This window comes from Hermetia illucens, chromosome 2 (genome assembly GCF_905115235.1).
Source record: "Hermetia illucens chromosome 2, iHerIll2.2.curated.20191125, whole genome shotgun sequence".
Taxonomy (NCBI): Eukaryota; Metazoa; Arthropoda; class Insecta; order Diptera; family Stratiomyidae; genus Hermetia; species Hermetia illucens.
This window is the reverse complement of record NC_051850.1, coordinates 91,161,686-91,184,901: the sequence shown is the minus strand read 5'-3', so window position 1 is coordinate 91,184,901 and position 23,216 is coordinate 91,161,686. Positions and strand designations below refer to the sequence as shown.

General features: G+C 43.8%; 3 protein-coding genes across 5 annotated transcripts in view; 2 read left to right on the top strand and 1 right to left on the bottom strand.

Moving 5' to 3' along the window:
- Positions 1-4,713, bottom strand: part of LOC119649629 (proton-coupled amino acid transporter-like protein pathetic) — a 150,309-nt gene extending 145,596 nt beyond the window's left edge. The window contains exon 1 of the mRNA XM_038051868.1: positions 4,499-4,713. The gene's annotated coding sequence lies outside the window, so the exon portion shown is untranslated. The remainder of the gene's footprint in view (positions 1-4,498) is intronic.
- The window catches only part of LOC119649630 (proton-coupled amino acid transporter-like protein CG1139), a 246,042-nt gene that overhangs the window by 37,562 nt on the left and 185,264 nt on the right, over positions 1-23,216 (top strand). The gene's annotated exons all lie outside the window — the stretch shown is intronic.
- On the top strand, positions 4,833-20,813 carry LOC119649631. Of its 3 annotated transcripts, none has more exons than XM_038051878.1 (3): positions 4,833-4,981; positions 20,316-20,475; positions 20,536-20,813. In XM_038051878.1, the coding sequence occupies exons 1-3, from the start codon at positions 4,977-4,979 to the stop codon at positions 20,632-20,634; spliced, it is 264 nt and encodes an 87-aa protein (XP_037907806.1). In that variant the 5' UTR covers positions 4,833-4,976; the 3' UTR covers positions 20,635-20,813. The 3 variants fall into 3 exon arrangements, with proteins under 3 accessions (XP_037907806.1, XP_037907805.1, XP_037907804.1); XM_038051877.1 differs by lacking the exon at positions 4,833-4,981 and having other exon boundaries at positions 19,551-20,475; positions 20,536-20,598; positions 20,657-20,813; XM_038051876.1 differs by lacking the exon at positions 4,833-4,981 and having other exon boundaries at positions 19,551-20,475.

Below are 23,216 nucleotides of genomic sequence, written 5' to 3'. Positions count from 1 at the left end.
GATGACACCTGCTATCCTGCATTTTTCCTCACCGAGTCAGGAACCTCGGCCAAATGGCTCGGGTTTGGGAAAAAGAAACAAAAAGAGTGGAACTGAAGATAAATACCAGAAAAACCCAAGGCTCTTAATCTTCCTGTTTGCATTACTGGGCGAAACATTGAAAGTTTTTATCAACTCATATGCCTAAGAAGATTTATTTCAGCTGAAGGCGGCATAGAATCAGATTTCGCTCGATTTATTAATAGCGCTAAATCCGCCCCCGCAGATTTGTTCAAAATCTGGTAAAGTCGACACCAACCTCAAGTTGAGATGCTGTACTGCTCTATGAGAGCAACATATTGAAAGTGATGAGTGCCACCCAAAAGTAACAAACCTTTGTTAAATTTTTTCTGCATTGTTTCGCTGGGGTACTCTTGGCTGACGAAATTTCAAATCACGAACTTTGTAGGCGTACGGGCCAAATACCCGCGGGCGTTTTGATAAGAATGTCGAAGCGGTCGTGAGCAATCAAATTTTTTGCAATTTTCCCAATGCAGCGTGGTATTAAGAGCGAAATACCATGACCTGGGGTACCTACATGGTGGTCAAAGGGTAGTTTAGGTCCCAGGTCCCAGGACGGAACGTGGATTGGTACCCACGATGGAGCATAAAGCCTGGGAAATGCCTGCTGAACCAACATCAACAGCTCTACTACCAAATCCTATCTCCACCTCCACGTGGTGACCGCTGGGAGCTCTTTCTTAACGAAAAGCTGCAAACGGAGAACGATGAAGGCGAGTCTCTCACGCCTAAAAACGGGACAACTGGTCCTCCAGGTTGGGGATTGGGTAGGGCTGACAACCCTACACGGAAAACAACTTGTTACGATCCACAACAGGAGCCTCGGACTGGACGGATTACATGACGACGAACCCGGCAACGACAAAGGAATAACGATTTGCGCATTTGCTCATGGAACGTGCACTCCCTGTACAAAGATGAAGCTGCTGAGCAGCTAGCCGATACCCTGTCCCAATATAGGGCTGATGTAACAGCATTACAGGAGATGCGTTGGACAGGGACCGGTTTCCTGGAGAAGAGCCACTACACCATATATTATAGTGGCTATCCAGTAAACCATGTTTCGGAGTAGGTTTCTTAGCCAGCCAAAAAATGAAACCTGCTGCTATCGGCTTTGAAAATATAAGCGAATATAAGCTATGCACTCTGCGCTTGCGAGGCAAATTTAGAAATATAAGCCGCATTAAGGTTCACGCTTCTACAGAGGAGACTGCAGAGTCGGAGAAGGATACCTTCTACGAGGAAGTAGAACGAACCCTCGAAGCCTGTCCCAGATATGATAACAAAATCATACTTGGGGATTTTAACAGTCAAGTCCAGGCAATACGCTGGCTCCCATAGCTTACACCAAAATAAAAATGATAACGGACTGCGTATTATCCAATTAGCAGTGTCACACGAAATGGTTGTTGGAAGTACCTGGTTTGCGCGGGAAGCGGTCCACAAACATACATGGGCCTCTCCAGACGGGACCACTTTCAACCAAATTGACCACATGTTGATTGAACGTCGCCACCTCGCAGCCTTGATGAATGTCAGAGCATATAGGGGGGCCCATATAGACTCGGATCACTATCTCGTTGGCATGGTGCTCCGAGCTCGAATAACAACATCATCCAGAATCCCCTCTGACAATCAGGTGAGAGTTAACACTAAAGCCATCCATAACACAGCCCTTTGCGACACCTACAAGGGGAAAATGCCGCAATTACTGCAGTCAATAGAGGATTTAGAGATGAAGCATCACCAAATGATCTTCACAACCACCTGAAGAACGTTATTATTGATACGGCCACAAACATACTGCTGGTTTGACGATGAAAGTACGCTAGCAACGGAACGGAAGAATGCCGCATACCGAGTAATGTTGCATTCTCAAAGAACGCGGGCACGCGCAGAGACTTATCACAAACTCCGTCGAGCGGAGAAGCGACTTCACAGACGGAAAAAGGAAGCCTGGGAGAACCAACAAGTCTGTGAACTCGAAAAGTACAGAGAGCAACCGCACCAGGCGCGCAAGTTTGACCAACAAGTCAGCAGGATGAAGTCTTATACACCTCGATGCTCATTCTGCCGAGACAAAGAGGGAAATCTGATTTCCGACAGAATGGGCATATTGAAGCGATGGGTTGAGTACTTTGATGAGCGACTGAACAACCAGAAGATCGGCGAAGAGGAGGAGAAATAGTCCGTGCAATTCATCGGCTAAAAAATCATAAGTCGCCAGGAGCCGATGGAATTATAGCCGAATTGGTTAAATATGGAGGCGACCAGTTACACCAAGTGGTTCATCAACTGATGCTCAAGGTATGGGACAGCGAATCAATGCCTGACGATTGGCAACGAGGCATTACCTGTCTCATACATAAAAAGGGTGATATCGCATAGTGCAGCGATTGTAAAGGTATCAAGTTGCTGAGTTCCATCCATAAGATATTCTCCGCTATCTTGCCATACGCCCATACCAAAGAGGCTTCACTCCAGCCCAATCAGCAACAGATCAGATTTTCCCTGTGCGGCCAGCGATGGAAAAACTGTTCGAATATGGACATCAGTTGCACCATCTATTCATCGACTTTAAAGCCGCATATGATAGCAGTCGGTATCCCGACGCAATTGATAAGACTGATTAGGCTGACCCTGACCAATGTGCGAGGTCAGATAAAAGCAGCAGGATCACTCTCAAGACCATTCGACATCAACAACGATCTACGACAAGGGGAAGCCTTACCATGCGTCCTCTTTAACTTGGCTCTGGAGAAAGTGATCCGTCATGCTGAGGTAAATGCAAGAGGTACGATCCTCTTTAAGTCCACCCAACTACTGGCCTATGCTGACGATATTGACATCATGGGAAGAACGACCCGAGACGTATAAACTGCCTTCATCCAGATCGAATAGTTGGTGCGAGATCTTAGGCTGCACATCAATGAAGGCAAGACAAAATATATGGTGGCAACGCCAGCACCAAAAACCAACCAATCAACAACATCAAACCGCACTGGTCAAACGGGAAGAATAAGGACAGGAGAATACAACTTTGAGACCGATGATAATTTCACAACCGATAACGGGTACGACGATGAAATCCGCGCACGGTTGTTGTCAGCCAACAGAGCCTAGTTCAGCTTACAAAAACTGTTCCGCTCGAAAGGTCTCACCATAGTGTCAACGCTCTTACTGTACAAGACAATGATCTTGCCATCAGGTTGTGGATAAAATCCGGCTTAATAGGATACTGTGGGCGGATCACTTAATCCGTATGGATGACGATGATCAGCCCGGAAAGTCTTTGGTAGAAAAAGAAGACGAGGCAGACCCTGCCTAAGATGGAGCGATGGTGTAGGTCAGGACGCCAGACAGCTTTTAGGGATATCGAATTGGTGGACCTCGGCGCAAAACCGGGATGTCTGGAGTTCATTATTAAGACAGGCGTAGACCGGGTACCGGTTATTGCGCCGTTGATGATGATGATGAGGTACCTACATAGTTAACCATGGAAAATACTTCTATGGGTTCGGGACGTGTGTATAAGTAGAATCAATAAAATGGACGGAACCGCCAGGTAGAATATCAAGAAAAATTCAATATCTTCGGGGCTACTCAAATATATGTATGCGCATGTAAATATTGGGCTGATTTTCCCTGCTTAACAATGTTTAAATTGTTTATGGTCATATGGAGTTTAATATGTTTATCACCAATTGCCGGGACTTCCACATTATGCCACCAAAGGTGCATAGACAATGCATTGTGGTTGAAAATGGTATTTCTACTGTGTGTATGTTGTGTGTGTGGTGATTCATATCAATGCTTTGCTGTCTGTAAATGGATAAAAAAAGTAGCTCTCCATTCCAAATAAGGATATGTCAGTCACCACATAACTAACATTTGCAAAGAAAGTATGAAAGGTGAAGTCAATTGGCTTGCAAACTCAGGCACTAGCAATTCCAATGCTAATTCATATTTTTCAGATAGAAAAAATTCAAAAGATAAAACTCTTTCCAATTCACTAATATGTCACCAATTCTGGACTATATACTTAAAGCTTTTCATGTTATGATTTGTTTGTCAAAAAACTAGAAATCAGTTAGTTGCACCCATCACTTTTGAAAGTGTGCGCTCGTGACATTTTGTGGAACTCTTGAAAAATATATTTCATTTTCATGGGAGAAATTGGGGTAAGTCACTTGCACTTTTCTATATTGCACTTAAGTCTAATTACTCGTATATTTCACTGGCATTCAAAACGGAACAAATCGAATATGACCCGGAGCTATAACATTTTTCAATAACTCAGGGCCAGTCGTCATGATGGATGCAACATCTCATCAAAATAAACGGAAAGCTCTGAAACTGGTCCGTGTTGTCCGAATAGTTCTAAATCTAGCGCAATAGTAGTTTGGCTGCAAATCATAAATTGTCCGAACTGACTTACCTGCTAGTGGCCCATCATATCGAGTGATGAACGTTGCATTTCGGAAGTGAACCGCAGCAGATCTGCTTTCGCCAGTGAAATAGCCTCAGTCCCGTCTCGTGGTCCTGGTAGTCCTTGATCCGTGGTCTTCTCAGACGATCCTGTGATATACTCGTATTTAACTTGAGTTGCACTTGGCGAATGGACAAGCTTCCTCGTGAACGCAATGGTGGTTACTGTAATGTGTCGGAATTTGAAAAATAGTAAACACTAGAATCGTAGGCTTTACGTGCTGGCTTTGAAAATTAAATATCATTCACTTGAGCTATATAACCGATCGGTGTAAGGTCGACCAATGAAAATTGAATAAATGTACGTCTGAAAGGTTGCCCCGTATATAATAAAATGTACGGACAATGGTAGTTGAGCTTTCGGACCTATACCACTAGCTACCATGTTGAGAGTTTTGCTTCACGGCTCTATGTAGTAGAGGTGGCATATGGGGTAAGTAGTCAAAATTAACATTTGGAAAAAAATAAACTTGAATTAAGCGGCTAAAAAGTCGATCTTTGCAAGTTTGTCAAAACGTAGAGAGCGTTTCTTGTGAAACTGAGTTGGTATTCCAGAGAGCTCGGTGCTTCAGGCATTAAAGGTTTTGTGCATTTTTTAAGTAAGAATATTTGAATGCACGACTGTTCTCTTTGTACGTAGCTTGAAATGTACATTTGTACATGCATTTAGTGTATCATAGGAGGTTTTTGGATGAAGTTAAGGATTTTCCAGAAATAGTAATAAACTAACATAAACTGGTGTGCATTATAACTGCACTTTCTCACCCCCACTCTCTTGTCTTTACAACCGATTGCAAAACCTGCATCGTAAAGTATTAATAGTGACCTTTCATTTGATACTCTGCACTCTGCTTAGATTAGATTAGGCTTTAATAGAGTAATCAGAACTCCTTAAAAATTGCAAAATATTTGGTGTGGTTTTCCATTCCTTTCTTCAAAGAACATTTGAGAACCTTGAAGAGTGGGACGATTCTCTTGGCTTGTTTGGCCAGTCGATTTCCCTCACATTAGACAGCACTATACATGGCGTAAGGTAGCTAGAATGTACTGCTTGTAGTGTAGCGGGTCATGCTAATTGCCTCGTGAAGGGCGGTTTCTGCGAATTTGCCTTTGCGTCTTGGAGAAGGGCGTCCTCTTCGTAATCGTCTGTAAGAGGGAACACGAAAGAGACCAGACTCATTTGTAGATAGTCATGGCCACCATACGCACGCGCGTCTCCAAGAGTGTGGTACGTACCTAAAAGAAATGCAGCTCTGGTTAATCACTAGAAGCCCAGACAATAACCCTTTGTTGTTGTTTCTGTAGCATGATTGGCTCTATGCCACCAGGAACTGGAAATTTATTTGCGAAAAAACTGTTTAAAACCCAGCTAATTCCGACCTCGGTAATTACTAGTTTGATAGTCCTACACGATTGGGCTACATAACCTCCAAGCAAAGCTCTTAGTCAAAGTCTTCTTTGTTAGCTGAGAAGTGCGTATGCACTAGCATCTTCAGCTTCTCACCGGAAAATTGCGTCCATGGGCCTTCCGACTTTTTAAGAAAAGATGGGCTTCTATGTTCCTTGGCCAGGATCTTACTGAATTGCGCAGTTCTACCGGGACCCCTGTCTAACAGTTTTGATGGCTGACTTTTCCTCCTTCAGGCAGTCCTTGGATGGTTGCGAGTATTTGATGGAAATAGAGTGCGTAGTCTCGGAAAAAAGGTGATTAATATGCTTTGTTTCTGCTTGACACGATTTCTACATGAAATCATGGTTTTCCAGTTATTTAAAAAAAAACGGTTTACCTGAGGCGCACTTCGAGTGCTGCAGAATTATCTGCACAATCGCCAGTACGATCTGCTTGCTGTCAATCCCCACTGGACCATCGATCTTCATCTTTTCCAATAGCTTGTTGGCAGCGTCGACTGCATCCATGTATTCGTCTGATTTTGCGCAGTGGAGCACTTTATAATCCGCTTTTTTCAATACCTTAAGGCACTGTCCATTTATATGGAATAAAAGGGGCGAGCTGTTTACCAGGGGTTCCCGCTACTTGAATATTAATCAGTGGCCCTCGATCGGATCCGGAGATTTGGAAGACACAAGAATTGGACGAGCTTGTCCTTATTCACGCAGTTCTTCGGCAACCAAATTCCAGCGACTGGTCTCCTGGCAATCTCGTTATATGGGACTACACCTTTCTAGGCGCCGGTAATGTTAGCGACACACTTTGAAAGGAATTAAAGCAGGGAATGTGGCTCCCCTGTTCACCTCGCGTTCAGAATATGTTTGGTGATCATCTCCGGCAGCCTGGCCTTAAAACTGATCCACACCTCTGGCGTCAGTTTACCGCTGGTGGAATTACCATCTAACGACATCGTACGTAAGTGACTTCTAGCCACGTCGCTGAAGAAGTCGTTCCTGTTTCACTGTTTGCAGAGGTTACTTGGTGTCCGAGTCTTTGCGCATTCTGCTCCCTTTGTTTTGTTCAGGTCTTGAGTCGGCTGCGATTGAAAGCAGTGGGTTTCACCTTCTGCTCGTTTCCAGGCGCTTGTTATTGTATTCTTCGATAATAGGTATTTAGCGAGGTCCTTTTGATCGCACTCCTCGACAGTCCTGGGGTCCTCTCTTAGGGGTCTTACTCAGATTATGCACCTTCTGATACTGATTTTTGAGAAGGGCTCCAGTGGACCTGCGTTTCTCTGCTGCCTCCGGTACATGATATTATTGTCGGGCCTGGTTTTTTTGGGTTACCCCCGACGTTGACAGCTCTTACTTGCTATGCCCAGCTCGAAGACAGTGATTTCATAGCTGGAAACCACTGTTTCGTCTGCACCTCACTCTCGGAGGTCCATGTTTTTCGTTTCATTACATTGGTACTACGGCCGACTGAGCTGCCTCGAAACCTGGCTGAATGACAGCAGCCCATCCTCCGATAATGCGCCTGACATCAACGTCACTTCCTCAATTACAGTCAGTTTATTGGTTTTTAAACCCACGAGTACTCCGGAAAAAATAGTCACACTAGCTAGTCCGGCCACTAGGGTAAAAGTCTTATTGAAAACAAAAGATACCAAGGTATTCAGAGTACATATCCTAGGGAAGAAAGCAAAACCTTAAAGTCAGCACTTAATAATACTTATTGCCACGGAACTTGGAGGTATGAATACTCACGCTTACAGTGACACATCATTCTACATTGAATTGAAGTGAGGCTCCCGCACAGACAGAGGGGAGTTTTTAGTGTGGCATTTTGGCCTCCTATTACTTAGCTCTCTTTATTGAGTATCAAGCGGATGAGAAATTCACGTCCTTGTTAGCGGCATATTTCGGTTTTGCCTAACTCCATTCAACACGTTCAGGTCCCGGTGCGGACCGATGCATCATTATAAGGAGAGATGAACTTTTATAGAATGACGTGCGAGGAACGGAAGTGTTTAAAGGACCCCTTCCACATTCCCAAGCCCGGATAGCAAAGAGTCAAACAAGCATGTGGAGCTTCAGTATTTGCGGCGGGCCCTTCACGGTCATATCAATCAACTTTTTAGGTTTGTGGAATAACTCTCCCTTCTTGGTCATCTCTGGCCACTCAAGATGATCTTTTTACTATCGAAAAATCGTATGTGATTGCAAGTTGTAAATTCTTTTTCACCGAATATTGCCATACGAAGTATCGAATGAAAGCTCTCGATTAGCAGCAGGTCTCAGTTTTGGCATTAATTGTTAAGGAATTTACAACAAAAGAAGTCACTTAAGTTAAGGAGCATTCCGCGAAACTTCCTAACCGCAAAATCTGAATAAACATAGTGAGACCTCCAGTCTAGTAACTGCTCAAGTTAAGTTCATAATAGGATATTAATCTATTCATGTAAGTTTCCTCAACAATCATAAAAGTTTAGTGGAAATTCTGCTATTATTATCGAAGTTATAGAGTGCACGAAAAAAAGACAGTACACCTGAAAATGCTTCATTATTTCCGAATTTTATAATTTTTAGGTTAGACAACAATAGAGAATAATGAATAAAAAACCAAAGATAAGGTAATTTTGTCTGTTTTTCAGCCCTAACACTTTATTGCACTTCTTCTAACAGTACCACTCATTCCTTAAGAAGGACTTTTATATAATTGCTTAATATATTTTCGGGAAATTTCTCCCCAATCACTAATTATTGCAGTTTTCAACTTCTTCGCTGTTGCATACTGTTTCCCTTCATCGTAAACAATTCGAGCCATCTGTCCTCAACAACCCTCCCATTATATTAGAATCGGGTGATCGTGCTGGCTAATCGAGAATTTTAATTTCTTCCTTTGAGATTGTCCTGTTAAAAATATCAGAAGTCATCAGACTGTCAGATATCTGTTGTTCAAATAACTGCATACACCTTTTAGCGTTCATTTTCCCACTAATAAATGCTAATTCGGCCCGGAAAATCACTAAATTCGACCTGAAGGTTGAATTTTTGTAAAAACCTAATTATTTCAGATAGATAGATAGTTTTGTCCACCTGTCTACTTTGCAGAACAGCTTACCTGACCCAAGAAACAACAATTTCCGAGAAACAACAATTTTTATTTAACCTATAAACATATAATGCTAAATTAACCTAACTTAAGTACTACCTTAACAGCCTAGCTTAATCTAAGGTAAAATCTATGGCTTAAACTAACTTATCGCTAAAGAATGAGTGAAAAATATTTGAAACGTTGTCTGGAGGAAAAGTCGAAAAAAACCTCCATTAGTTGACTTTTTTATAAAAGCGGGCGGGCGGGGAAGGAATTAGGATGTGGGTTGGGATGGGGGGCATGCGGGAGGGGTTTGGGAACGGAAGCTAGGAGTGGCGCTAAGGATGGGTAGGTTTAGTAAACTGGGATGAGGAGTAGTTACCGTTGTAGAAGATTACTCTACCGCCGGGGTCGAAGAGAGATGTGAGGATTTGTGGGAACAGATGAGTTCGTAGAAGATTCTCTTCGACGATCTCGATCTGCATGGCCTGGGAGATGAGTGGATTTGGGTGGGATCTGGATTTTTCCAGGAATTTGAGGGCATGACGGGCTAGGACTGCGTCGATGCGGGGCGTTTGAGAGGAGTCGTAGAGGATCTGGTTGGAGATGTATTTGGAGCGGTCTTCGTTCTTATAGATGTTTGTACAATGGCGGAGGATTCTGCGCTCTTTGAGGCGGATTCGTTCCATTTGGTGAGGGGAAGTGTCGGACCAGAAGATGAAGCCGAAAACGAGGAGGGGACGGATAAGCTGTTTATAGCAAAACAGCTTGACTTTCTGAGGAGTTGGACTGGTGTATTTTAGGATTGGGTAGAGGGATTTAAAGGCACCTGTTGCACGGTTCAGTGCCTTCGTGATATGTGGGATGTGGGAAAGGCGGGAGTTAATTGTCACCCCAAGGTAGGTGACTTCCTTGACGGTTGGGATGGTGTCGTTGTGGATTTTCAGGGATAGGGATGAAATGTCGTTTCTCATTTTCGGCGTCATCTTAGCGGTACCATGGAATACGATGGCTTCGCATTTTTGTGGGTTCAGGGACAGTTTCCAGCGGGTGAAGTACCGGTAGAGCTCGTCCAAATAGGAATTCAGGCGGGCTTCACCGGCAGGGATGTTTCTGGTGGAGGTGTAGAGGATATCATCCGCGTATTGAAGGATTCGGATTGGATTTGGGTGTGGAGTTGGTTTGGGAAGGTCTGCGGTAAACAGGGAAAAGAGGGTAGCGGAGAGGACTGACCCCTGAGGGATGCCAGCCGGGCTAGAATATGGGGAGGAGAGGTGTTCACGGAGTTGGACTTGGGATTTCCGCCCATCAAGAAAGCTAAGAATTAGCTTACAGAGGTGCGGATGGAACTGGAGGACTTCGGAAAGCTTGTATGCGAGACCGTATTGCCATACGGAGTCGAAAGCCTTCTTTATGTCGAGGAGACAGGCTATGGTCGGAGCGTTCCGGTTGAGACCGAGGAGGACGTCCGATTTGAGTACGAGCAGCGCATGCTCGACTGAATGTTTGGGACGGTTAGCGAATTGGAATTGTGGGATGGAATGATTGGAGTCACAGTGCTCGTCGATAGAGACTTTGATGATCCGCTCGAAAATCTTGGCGGAGGAAGAGAGGATTGAGATAGGCCTGTAGCTATCGGGATTTAATGGATTTTGGTTTTTCTTGGGGATAGGAACAATTCGAGCACTCTTCCAATCTGTTGGGAAGTGGGCGTTGATAAGGCAGTGGTTGATGATGGAGGACATAATGGGGGCGATGCTTGGGGCGCATTTCTTAAGGACGATGGAGGGGATTTTGTCAAGCCCGACTGATTTCTTGTTTTTGGAGGCGGCGATGGCCGCCTTGACCGAGTCTGGACTGACAAAGTGGATGGGGGGGATATTCTCTCGCTGACTTGGGTCGGCGAGAGCATGATTGAAGGGGTTTTGTGTGGGTTGGGGAATGAGGTAGGAAGGATTGGATAGGAGTTGGGAGATCTTTCCGTTTACCTCGTTATCAAAACTTGGTTCACGGAAGTGGAGGGTGCAGTGGTGGGCTTGCAGGAAGTGGTCGGCGAGGACTTTGACTTTTTCTGTGGGCGGGATGTTTTGGGGAAGGATCGCGTTTTGTTGGACAGATTTGCCCAAACGCGGGCAGGTTTTTCTGAGTTCCCTGTATGTGCCAGGGTTTAGCTCAGTGTTGGAGAGGCGGTTGTGGAGGTATTGGGTGTACAGGGTGAGGATTCGTTCGCGAATGGACTTGTCCAATTCGCGGATTTCTGTGAGGAGGTGAGAGGATTGCGGAGAGTATCTATTTCTAAATAATCTCCGTCTGAGGGTTTTTTTGTATTTGATGTCGGATAGGATATCATCGGGAAGGGTGATTAGGTTGCGGTAATTTAAGGGACGGGAAGGGATCAGTTCGTCGCATACTTGCCGAACTGCTTCGTTGTATTGACGAACTGTCAGGTCTATGGAGTCGTTAGGAACTGTACAGTTGGATGGGAGTAGTAGAGGTTGAAGTTTGGACTTGAGGGCAAGGTTGATGTGTTTCCAGTTTGCACGCTGGAAGTCAGGAACTGAGGGTGGGACCTGACCCAATAGTGAAGGAAATGAAATTTGTGTCCATAGTATATATAATAGGCAGCACCTACACTCAATGGTCTCGGACTTACGAATGTATGGCTGTTGCTTATGTAAGTCAGATGAAGTTCTACCTTACTGAACAGCTCGATTGAAGAATTCACTGAGCCATGATGGTGCCTGTTCTTCGTTTTCAGATCGAACTTCGAAGTCAGATGCGATGTCGTCAGGTCCTGTTGCTTTCCTCGATTTCATTCGCTTCATTGCTCGACTTCAGTCGCGTTGACCCGTGGAATTGCTTCAATTGTCGGCCACGCTTGTAGAAGTGGGAGATGAATAAATTTTTTCGTTGAAATCTACTCGAAATATTCTTGCCATCTATTCGTCGCGGCTCATCATTCGGTAAGATAAGTACAGTTCTTGTCATTAACGCAACAGGAGTGTTCGATATCCTGTGTGGGCTTTTGACAAATCGATACAGATCTCTCTCGCCATCCCGAGTGCCCAGTTTGTCATATAAATCTTCGGGTGACTGCGGTCGCCTTCTTTGCTTCCCCGTTGGCATTCTTTTAATAACTGACAGCATTTTATTGTCCAGAAACTTATGGTAAAGGCGTTTCTTTTCAGACCATTATTTCAATATCGTCATTCCAAAGCCAGGTATTTCATTTTATGAACCATTCACTTGGCCTGGTGACCCCGAGGGCTACATAGGCCGCTTTGGGGATCGTGCCCTTAACTTGGCTTCTCGATTCCTCCACATTTGCAAGCTCCATAAGTGAAATGATTTCTTCTTTCTTCCCACGAGATCGACTGCATTTAATGCGCGGTGGGCCAGTGCGTTCCTTACCCTGTTTTATCAAGGTGCCGCCTTGATTCGCAAGACGGCAATCAACGGTCGATGTTGGGGTGCGATGTTATCAAAGGAACGGCTTTGCAGTCAGTGACAGTGATAAAAAGTCGGCTTCTTATGAGTATATAGCCGGTCTCCGTTTTACTGTTCCCACTATAAAATGTGGGAAAATGAGACAATCGTTTGATGACCCATGTACTCTTAATTACAAGGTTTGGGTTTCCGCAAAATTGACGCTGGCAACCTAATTCCGCGCTCCAAATATTTTTCCCACATGGCACCTGCTTCCTTTTCATCCACATGTCCATTAAGGCCGCCTGTAATGATGTTATAGTCATCAGGGCACATTACAGGTTTTCGCATCGAGAAGTTAGCAGAAGGCATCCTTCTCGACATCAGGTCGACTTGTCAGTGGTGCGTACGCGGCGAAGAAATGTATAGTGCGCTTCATCAGCTGATCATCAAATCGTTCGACTTTTTTAATGGCAACACGGAAACCTTCTGAGATGGCAATGCCAATACCATATTCAGTGTGTGGACAATCAAAATAGAGAAGTTTATAGCCACTTTTATGTCATGGCTGTTGACACCAGACCATCGGATTTCTTGTAGAGCGCAGATGTCAATGAGCCTTTTCTGCAGGGTTATAATGAAATATTGGCTTTAAGGACAGAGTTATCTTTGATACTCCGAAAGAAATATGGATTATAACTATTTACTGAATATGCCAACTTGCCATAAACAAAAGTACATGCATATGCAAAGAAAAGAAATACTTAATAATAATGACTTAAAAGCTCAAGCGTGACTAATTAAGTATGTAACGCTAACCTAAGGAAATGTGTGGAATGTGTGTACTGGAAAATGGGAAAAAGGGAGTTTTTAGGCACCGGTGGACAGGATTGATCGACGGGTTTGGAGTAAAGCGCAGTCCTTTCTCAATGGTGGTAGCAATCTGAGAAAGGGCTACTTTTTACTCAATTTGGACCTGTGCAAGGACAGTGACCCAAGGCGGGAGGGATGAAGAGGACTGTGGAATTGCGGGGCATGCTTTGCGGAGCCTAATTGGTAGAAGGAGGGACCTTAATTTAGGGAAGTTAATGCTTCCAGATATCACATATTGTATATGCTAATTAATGTCTATTATCTTAATCTGGACTAAGTAAAGAAGAATAATGAAAGGTAATCTACACCTGCGCGGGGATTGACTTTCGGGACATTGGACTTATGCGGTTAGCCGCTGTGAAAGTCTAGGGAGGAGCTTTGATAAAAGGAGGGGATGAAGGAGGGAGGGGAGGCGTGACGCTTGAGAGGAGAATTACTTTCCGAGAGGACGTAACAATGCATTGCGTTTAACGAGATTTTTTATATCGTGGTTAAGGTGGGACAGCCACTTTTTCAGTCTGACGCGCGACAACTTGATCATGTGCGAAACTATGGGGCAAACCCCGGAAAGGTCGTACAGGGGAGAGTTTTGGTGAAATTTTAGGTTTGGCCTTTTGTATTTGGCCGTGTATTTCCTGAGTATCGTCCTTTCCAAGCGTTCGAGGGCTTCTGCTACGTTCGGTGACATCGTAGCCCATGCTGGGAAACCGTAGGTCAGGATTGGATGAATAAGAGTTTTGTATAAAAGGGTTTTGGTGGCAGGGGACTGGGCCCGGGATGACAGGAGGTTTTTTAAGGCAACTAAGGCCTTAGTCGCATTGGCAATAGCAGATCTGTTGTGAGGGTTGGATTTAAGTTTGTTGTTGAGGAATATTCCCAGATATTTAATGTTTGCTTTCGGCTTGAGTGTGTGGTCCATCGAAGCGCACGTGGCAAGTTCTGTTGGAGATGAAGTCTGCGAGGATTCTGAATAACGAGAGGGGGCAATTGGACTGAATTAGTTTGTAGAGCAATCCCTCTTTCCAAACTGAATCAAATGCCTTTTCGAGATCTAAGGCGCAGGCTACGGTGCAATGCCTGTTTTCCAGTTGATAGAGGATATGGTCTTGCAGGTACAGGATTGCCTGCTCGGTGGATCTGAGGTTTTCGAAGCCGAATTGATTAAGTGGAATGATAGTGGAGTAGTGTCTATTGAGGTGACTTAGTAGGATACGTTCGAAGATTTCTTCAATATTAGAAAGAAGAGAGATAGGCCTCATGTCTTTGAGATCGCCAAAGCACCCCTTCTTAGGGATAGGTATGGGGAGGGTTGATTTCCATGATACCGGGAAGTGGCCGTTGTTCAGGCAGTTGTTGAAGAGGATGGCGAGACGTTCAATGATGGTAGGCGAACACTTTCGCAGAACAAAGTTAGAGATGCCATCGGGGGCCGAAGATTTTTTATTGTTGCACCGGGAGATTGCCAGTTTGACTTCTTCTAGGGAGATAAAGAAGGAGGCGAACGGGCCTGTTCTGACTATATCAGCGGGCATCTGGGAGAAAAGGGGCAAAGGTAAGACTCTTTCGAGCTCAACCCTTTATCGCTGAGAGTATTGGCGTTCACTGAGTTCCAGATGGGGTCCGCTGGCGATTTGGTTCTGAATAAGTGGCTGAAATAGTCTACGCATGCGGATATTTTTTCCTCAGGGGAGTGACACTGAAGGTTACCTATTTTTATCGGGATTTGGCTGAAGTTAATAGAAGATTTTTTCTTCCAGTCAATCGATTATTTATTGAGAAAACTTGTGGGCTAGGTTTGACCGAGTAGCTCCATTGATTTTGTTGGACAGATGTTCGATGATCTCGGAGAAGAGATGGTAGTCAGCGTTGCATCTGTTCCGTAACCGGTGAAATAATCGTTTCTTGTGCTGCAGTAGTCTGTTTCTATCGCGGACTAAGAGCAGGGTTGAGGAAAAAAGGTACCCATATTTGTAGTAACCAGGTTCTTTAACTGGAGCGTGTTTGTCAATTGTAGTTTCGAAGGCAGAGTTCACTTTCCCGATGCATGTATCTAGCTCAACATTAGAGTGGATGCGTCATTTGTCCAGGGGAGGGTTCAGCGCACTGGCTAAGTCGCGTTGGAAATCGTCCCAGTTTGTCAGATTGAAGGATCTATATTTATGTGGGTGGTGGAGTGAAGGGAGAATTTGCTGTAGACATAGAGAGAGGCTGAGGGCATGATGGTCCGAGTGGGCTGTTAAAGAGGAGCAGCTAGTGACACATGCTGAGAGATTGGACGAGATTATAAAACCGTCTAGGAAAGAAGACTCACGAGGAAAGGATGGCACTCCCGCGTTAATGATGTCCATGCTAAGGAATGGACCTGAGTGGAACTAATCGAAGAGCACTTTGTCGTTTTCGTTCTTAACTGAGTCGCCCCAAGATACGTGCCTCACGTTGTGGTCACCGCCGAGGATGAGGGCATCGAAACTGGTCGCGATTTCCCAGAGTTCGACCAGAATGGGAGTGAGGTGACGACCTGTGCCGTCTGGGATGTAGAGAGAGCCGGTTAGGACTCGGAGGACGCCACCACCCCTGACAGGAAGTTTGAATACTGCCAACAGGCTTTGACTTTGACTAGTATGGCTGTGCCTCTGCCCGCGTCGTTGCGGAAAGCACTGTAACCGGGAGCATATAACGAGGAACGAGGTTAGGATTGGAATCCTCGAGGAGCTTGTGGAGAGCGAAACGTTTCTCGTTAGAAATGAACGAATTAGTGTTGAGTGTGAGCACCTTCATTTTGGTTGTCTAGCCATTTGAAGAGGAATTGTAAGTACGTTTCGGGTTTGTCTTCAGGGCGTAGATGGAGATAGTTGTGATAGAAGTCGGAGATTGTATTCCACAGCGAGGAGAAAGACATATTGAATAGGGACCTGGCTTCCATGAAGAAGCCCCTGGAAATGGAAGAATGTGGGGCCGATAAAGGGGTAAGGGTTTCGCGTCTTGCTCGACCCCTGGCCACTGCCGTGAAAGACGGGGTCAGTGAGGGAGGGGCGGTCCAGTTGGCATGAGGCAGAGTGCTAGGCTGCGAGACACAAACAGACGAGGGTCTGTCAAGTTGGGGGAAGAACGAATCAGATCGGGAGTGCGGGACGCTTTTGGCTCTTTCTTTGCGCTGGATAGATGCCAGCCTACGGGGCATTTAGAGAAGTTGGCAGAGTGACCCAGTTGGCCACAGTTTGCACATTTGATAGGTGCTGCCGACTCCTTTTCGGCGTTGTCTTCTACATTCGAACGGGGGCAGTTCCGGGAGGCGTGTGTGCCCGCGCACTTCACGCATCTGGGGTCGTATTTGCAGTTTGCGGATCGTGGCCAAATTGTTGGCAATTGAAACATTGGGTGACTTCCCCTTTACGGGGTTTCGCCCAGCTAATCCGTTGATAACGTAGGGTATTTTTTGTGACTATATGGACCTCTAAGAGTTGAAAGTCACACGGAAGAGGTTCAGATTGGTGTCATTGGTTCATGATCACTGGGTGGAAAGCCTAGTTACGCTTAATTTCCGAAGCCACGTCTTCGGGAGTGAACTCATGAAGGGAGATTTCTCTGAGGATGAGGGTTGGCTTCCTCTCCTCTTTCAGCGTGAAGGAATGGCCTTCCAGTTTGGTGATCTCAATTAGATGCATTAGTTTCTTATGGATATTGGAACATGTGAGCCGGACTTTGAGCCTGTCGGCCGGTAGGTTGGTAATTTCAAATTTGGCGGTTTTGTCTATGTTCTTGATTGCAAGGCCCAGTGCCCTGGCTGTCAATCCATACAAGAAAATCAGGGGGAGAAAGCTAATTCTATTCTTATCTTTAACTAACGGTGGGTTGGCCGTGTCAGTATATTTCGAGGTTCCAGGACGTGCGGGTTTCGCTTCGAGGCGATGCTCGTTGTCAGAAAGAAGATAAAAGCGGTTTTTGTTCGCTGGGGCCTCGTTATCCGAGATGCCCGAATCCGTTTGTTTTTGTTTAAAGACAGACTTACCTGAAGCAAGTTTGAATTCGTCTTGGAAACTTTGGATGTAATTGACACAGTAATTTGCTTCACCGATCCGAGCGTCGGGCCGGCCCCAAGGAGGGAAGCTCTGGTCGTCGTCGACGGTTATGACAGGGCAGTCGTAACTAATCATTTCTTCGACAGTAACGATCTTATCGGTCGAATGGAGGAGTTTTATGGTGATATTAGAATTACTATAGGCAGTACCCTTACAAAAATGACCCCACTTGCAAATGTGCTTGCAGAAGCTTATCTGTACACATCAGAGACGCTAAACAAGGAAAAGACATAATCTTCGTCAAATCGTATTGGTAAGAGAGAGATCGGTGAGCTTTTGCTATTCTGGTACTACGGCGTGCTCACCCATATAGCAAAAAGTTGTTTCACGTATTCACTTATACCTAAGCAAAAACTTGCTAATCTCACCAATACATTGGCAAGTCCGGGCGGTATGTCAAACACAGCTGATCGGGTTTTCGGTACATCTCGCTCATGCTCAAGGGCAAAACAATTTGAAATCGTGTGTACTCGCACTGATTTCCCCCCTTGAGGGGCAAGGGGGAGTGAGGTAGCTGTCTAGTATCTAACTGTGGACTGAACTATTTAAATGCACACCACTGCGAGGTAACATTTTAATCAACAAGCGAAATTGTAATTAGTTGCATTCGAACCATGAATAAAAACATTCGGGAAACCGGAAGCTGGGCGCTTCAGCTATGAAAGGTTTTATGTATTTCAGTGGACATTTGTCCCATTAGTATTGAGCACGTAATAGATGTATATATTATGAGAATTTACACTTTGGGGTAATATTGACATTGAAAGTCTTGAATTTGCACAGAAATGACAAATTTGATCTATTATAACTTTGTTACTATAATAATCGTGCGATTTCCATCAAACTTAGGTATTAGGTAGGATCATGCTCAATATTATAACCTACATTTCTGCTGATTTTCGTCATTCTAGGAACCCCCCTTCAAGTTTGCAGTCAATTAACAAAAATTATAATAATATACTATTATTAACTTTATTTAAATATATATCGGTATAGAGGGTATTTCAGAATCTAGGTTCCATATAGTGGCAGCCTCCTAATTTTTTAGGTTTTCGGTTGGGTAATTTCTGAAAATGGATCCGTGAAAGAAACGATAGTTTTCGACCCGCCGCACTCCCTACCTTTCCAACAAATGTCAAAACTAACACCGGCTTCAAAAAGTACTAATGGAGACCTTTCATTTGATACCCTACATGACTATATTTCATGAAAAAAAATTACACCCCACTTTTGCATGTATAGGGACCCCCAACCCTTTAAATTCAACGTAGAATGATGCAACTCAATGTGTGCGTGAGCGTTCACAATTTCCTCCGTTCTCCCGAATTTGGTGTCAATAGCTATAAATGTTTCCGAGGAAAATGCGTGTGACAGACAGACAGTCAATCGATTTTAGTAAGGTTTTGTTTTGTAGATATTAAATTTAGTACTTTTGGTACTAAAAAGTCAAAACTGAGTCATTTCATATGATTTCCATTTACTCGTATTAGGGGTTTCCCCAGATTTTTATTTCCCATCTTGGATATGAAGATTTCCCTTTGCGAATTAACCATTATCTGGGTTGTTCTGTTTGGCATTTTGACTGTGGCTTGTTCACATTTTTACGCAGTAGCACTTCCACGCTTAGTATAGTTCGGTGTTGTGGTGGTCGAAGCTGGTGTAATCTAAGGTTTTCTATATTAGTGCTTCTGCGTAAACCTGAGATTGAGAAATTGCTGCGCTTGCTTTGTTTTTTTGTTATCGGAGTCGAGGTCGGAGGTTCGAGGCATTCTTCGCAAAGAGTAGCAATTTCCAATAGTTGACCCATCGAGTAAGGAACCCCAAAGTTTATTCTTGTATGAGCATGACCTTGATTATCCCTCTTCCGCAGAGAGTTGTGGATCACCCACCATGGAGTTACTCCACTTGAACGATGACTGTTTACGCCATCTCTTTACCAATTTACCGCTTGCCGATAAATTTCGCGTCGGCTGCGTTTGTCATCGTTTTGCTGGAGTCATAAGGGAACTGATTGGAAAGGAAAAAATCCAGCTTGGAATAGTCGGAAAACAATTATCGTTGGAAGAACTAACCCAGTTTCTCTTCGCGTGTGGAGACGCTGTACGACATGTCACAGCTTATCGCAATTGTGATTTCGTATACTTTGCTATTTTCGCTAAACATTGTTCCAACTTGGAAAAGGTGGAAATCACGCAGGCCACGTTTTCTGGTTACTGGCGCACACTGCAAAAATTATTTTTTTCCTGTAAAAGTTTACGGTGCGTTAAATTGATAGATTGTCGACTAAAGGAGAACATTTTCATTAGTCCAGAACAGCACTTGGAGTCTTTACATATTAGGAAAAGTAGTACTGAAGGCATGTGCTTACTGGATTTCCGCAATCTTGTTGATTTAAATTTGGAGTTCTGTCTCCATATTGATCCAGAACGCTTTCAAAACATGTTGGAGTCTAATGAAATGCTGAAAACACTCAATATACGCGGATGCCGTTCCTTAACAAATGATCGTATTGGACATGCACTGGCGAAACATAAGAATATTGAAGAAATAACCCTTGACAATCAGTTCTTCTACAAAACCGATGTCTTGCCTGAATTCTCCAACCTTAAACGCATCAGAATTTTCGGTAGAAATGTTCATTTTCATCACGATTTCCTATTCAAGCAATTGTGTGACAAGCATTCGGGCAATCTAGAGTCGCTGGAACTTTTTTCATGGGAATTTTCGGACAATACGGAGTGGCTGCCTTTTCAAAGCTTAACTAAGCTAACATTAGTCGGTGCTTTATACTTTAATGATGGCTTCTTGGAGAAAATATCCACAGCCTGCAAGCTCTTGGAGAAAGCAGATTTCAGGGGCTCTATGGCAGACATAACTGATAAGGGTCTATTGGATTTTATTAGGTCCTCAAAAAATCTGAATTACCTAGACATCAGGGATAGTAACGAGTACGATGAGGAGACATTCATTACAATCGGTAAAATTAGATGCGGCATGGGCAGTACGAAGCAATTAATTATTGCGTCTAATAATTCTAAGTGGACGAAACTCACAAGAAGCAGGGTAAGTTGAACCAATCAACTGCATCGTCAATAGTCCAATATAAATTTGTTTGCGTTGCAGATAACTCAGCATGATGAAATGTTCAAGTTTCTGAAGCTGATCTCGTCCCACGGACGGAAGAGGGTACCTACTCCCAATGCCCAGTGTACCATAGATTAAATTTCCTTTTGTAATATTTCAGCCAGAATAAACGTCGATTAATTTCACTAAGATTGTGGGAACGGTGTTTTCTAATTTCAAAACATGTTTTTTTGATTCGTTGGATAGGACAGAAAACCATCGAATGAACCGATTTTATGTAAATTTTACATATAATTATGACATTGTTCTCTCTTATAATTGTCAAAACAAAAAGTGCCAGATTACTGTCGACTAAAAAATAAATTTTATTTCTAACTGTTAACTGAATTAATTAACGGATGAACTTTTCCTCAAAATCGAAATTAACAACTGCAGCCAGATAAACTTTTCTGCTGCGAGAGAGAACCATTCTTCTTGTTTTGCACTCCTTAAACAATTTGCAACGACAATAAAATGATACATTTATATACTTTTCTGACTTATATAGGAGTTGCGAACGATACAGAATATATGCGGTCTGTCTATTCAGGATTGTTATTTTTACTAAGTTGCCGTTGAAAGTACAGCGCTGACTGTGCGGTGAAGGCTGGAGCCGAAGAGACCGGTTGTTCTCTATGCGGTCCCTCTGCCTGCAACCAACGGCACTTTTTCACCGCTGGCTCTTCGCTCCTGTGGCGAGTTCTAAAACGTGCGGAGAGCGCCGGGGGCGTCATCTATCCGCTCGCATTCGCAACATTCGAGGTAAATTTCGAATGTTGCCAATCTTGCTGCGCCACAACATCATTAACTACTGCACGCATCTAAAATTAGATAAGTACATATTAGAAAATTTTCGAAATTTGGGAGCAGTTTTCCAACGAAAAGCACGACGAATGTCGATTACATTATATTCAAAAGCTTGCCAAACTGCCAAAATTCAAAATATGTGGCCAAATTAAGGTGTGTGCAGTAAATTTCCATTAGAACGATTCGCTTGGAATGCCTGGGTACTACCTGGTGCGTTTTTATTTCTATTCTATTCTCACGTTGTTATTGAAGATATATTGCGAGCGCCATGTAATTTAGAATCGATTCAATGTCTGTCTGTCTGTCACACCCGGTGCTCAGAGTCGGCGAAACCAAAACCAAGTGGCCGAGGAGAACCTCCATAGAGGTGGCACCGGGAGACGCTGTACTCACTTTGGCTTGCCGGCCGTGATGCAGTAGGCGAATGGTCCAAAGGCCTAATCAGGGCGAACAGACCCGAGTCTGCACGGGGACTCATCTGAAGTGGCAAATTGGTCACGAAACCTCACCAGGGGTATACTGGTACCATGGGAACCGAGATAGCCGTTGGACTCTCATACTTCGGATGAACTCCTGTTGTATGTGAGTATAGCTCGGTTATTTGCGGTTGGCCCCCTAGTGGGAGCTTCATGAGGGTTGTTGGTTTTGCTCAAGTGAGAAGCGACCTTATTGGCGTGGTGTTGCGTTCAAACACGGGTGCCGTACTCCTTAGTTCGGTAGAGAGTTAGGTAGGTCTTGCATCTACCAGTATGAATGCTAAGCCAAGCACTTGGTATAGACTGGTACCGTTGTTGCTTGTCCCAGCGGGGCTCTGATTGTGGTCACAAAAAAAATCCGTGCCTTAAGAAGACCGTGGGATTAAGTCGTCCAGACAGGTGCTCACGTTAAACCCTCAAGCACTCACTGTCTGTCACACCCGATTTATTCGGAAATGGTTATACCGATTGTCACGAAAATTGGTGAGATCGTGTGGTCTGTTGTTCCCTTTACAGCATGTGGCACCATTTTGTAATAAGTTTGATAATGGGGGGACAGCTCCCCATACATGTGAATGCAGCCTTGTGGGGTATCAAATGAAAGGGCTCAATTAGTACTTTCCGAAACTAGCCCATATTTGATATGGGGTGGAAGGTAGGGGAGTGAGGGCTCAAATCATGACCCTCAAAAAGTGTAACAGGTCTCGTTCTCAGAACCTCTCCAACCGAAAAATCTGAAAAAAATCACAGTGGTGCATGTGAACGAAATCTAGGCGTCAAAATACATCCCGTTGCGATTTTTGCACAACGTTAATAATAGTATATTAGCTTATTTTAGAAATTTAGCCGGAAGTTGATGCTTGAACTACATAACTACTTGCATAAAAGATAACATAAGGCATAACATTGGCAAGTTTGAAGGAAATCCAAATATTATTAGCAAATTTATAGAAGGTGAAACTTTTACATTCTGTGTGATTTTCGTCATTTTAAAACGTTTATGACGTCATCATAACATATCAATTCGTCAATACCACAAGAAAGTGAGCTCACGTGAGTGTCAGGTAGCAGGGAAACATTTCGTTTTAGTTTTTCAATTATTTAATGTCAATATCAATTACTCTAGACAGACATGTATGTATTTATATGTATATGTAAATGAAGCTTCGAGGTAGTGCCTAATTCAGTTAGATATATTTGTACACTAAACAAGCGATATTCAATATACGTGCCTTAGATGTATATATGTATTCTTTTATGAACGAAGTAAATCGGAAATATGTGTACGATCAATTTATATAGATGCATATATAAGTACAGTATTCGGTAATAGACAATGTTTGTTTGTTTAGGGTGAGCATAATATCGACGTCTAAAATATGTACTTATATCTTGTAG

Bases quoted from the DNA above. Each gene is read 5' to 3' on its own strand.
- LOC119649631 (XM_038051876.1), top strand. From the start codon at position 19,771: ATGTGCTTACTGGATTTCCGCAATCTTGTTGATTTAAATTTGGAGTTC. The intron at 20,476-20,535 runs GTAAGTTGAACC...TTTGCGTTGCAG, and splicing joins CGAAACTCACAAGAAGCAGG to ATAACTCAGCATGATGAAAT.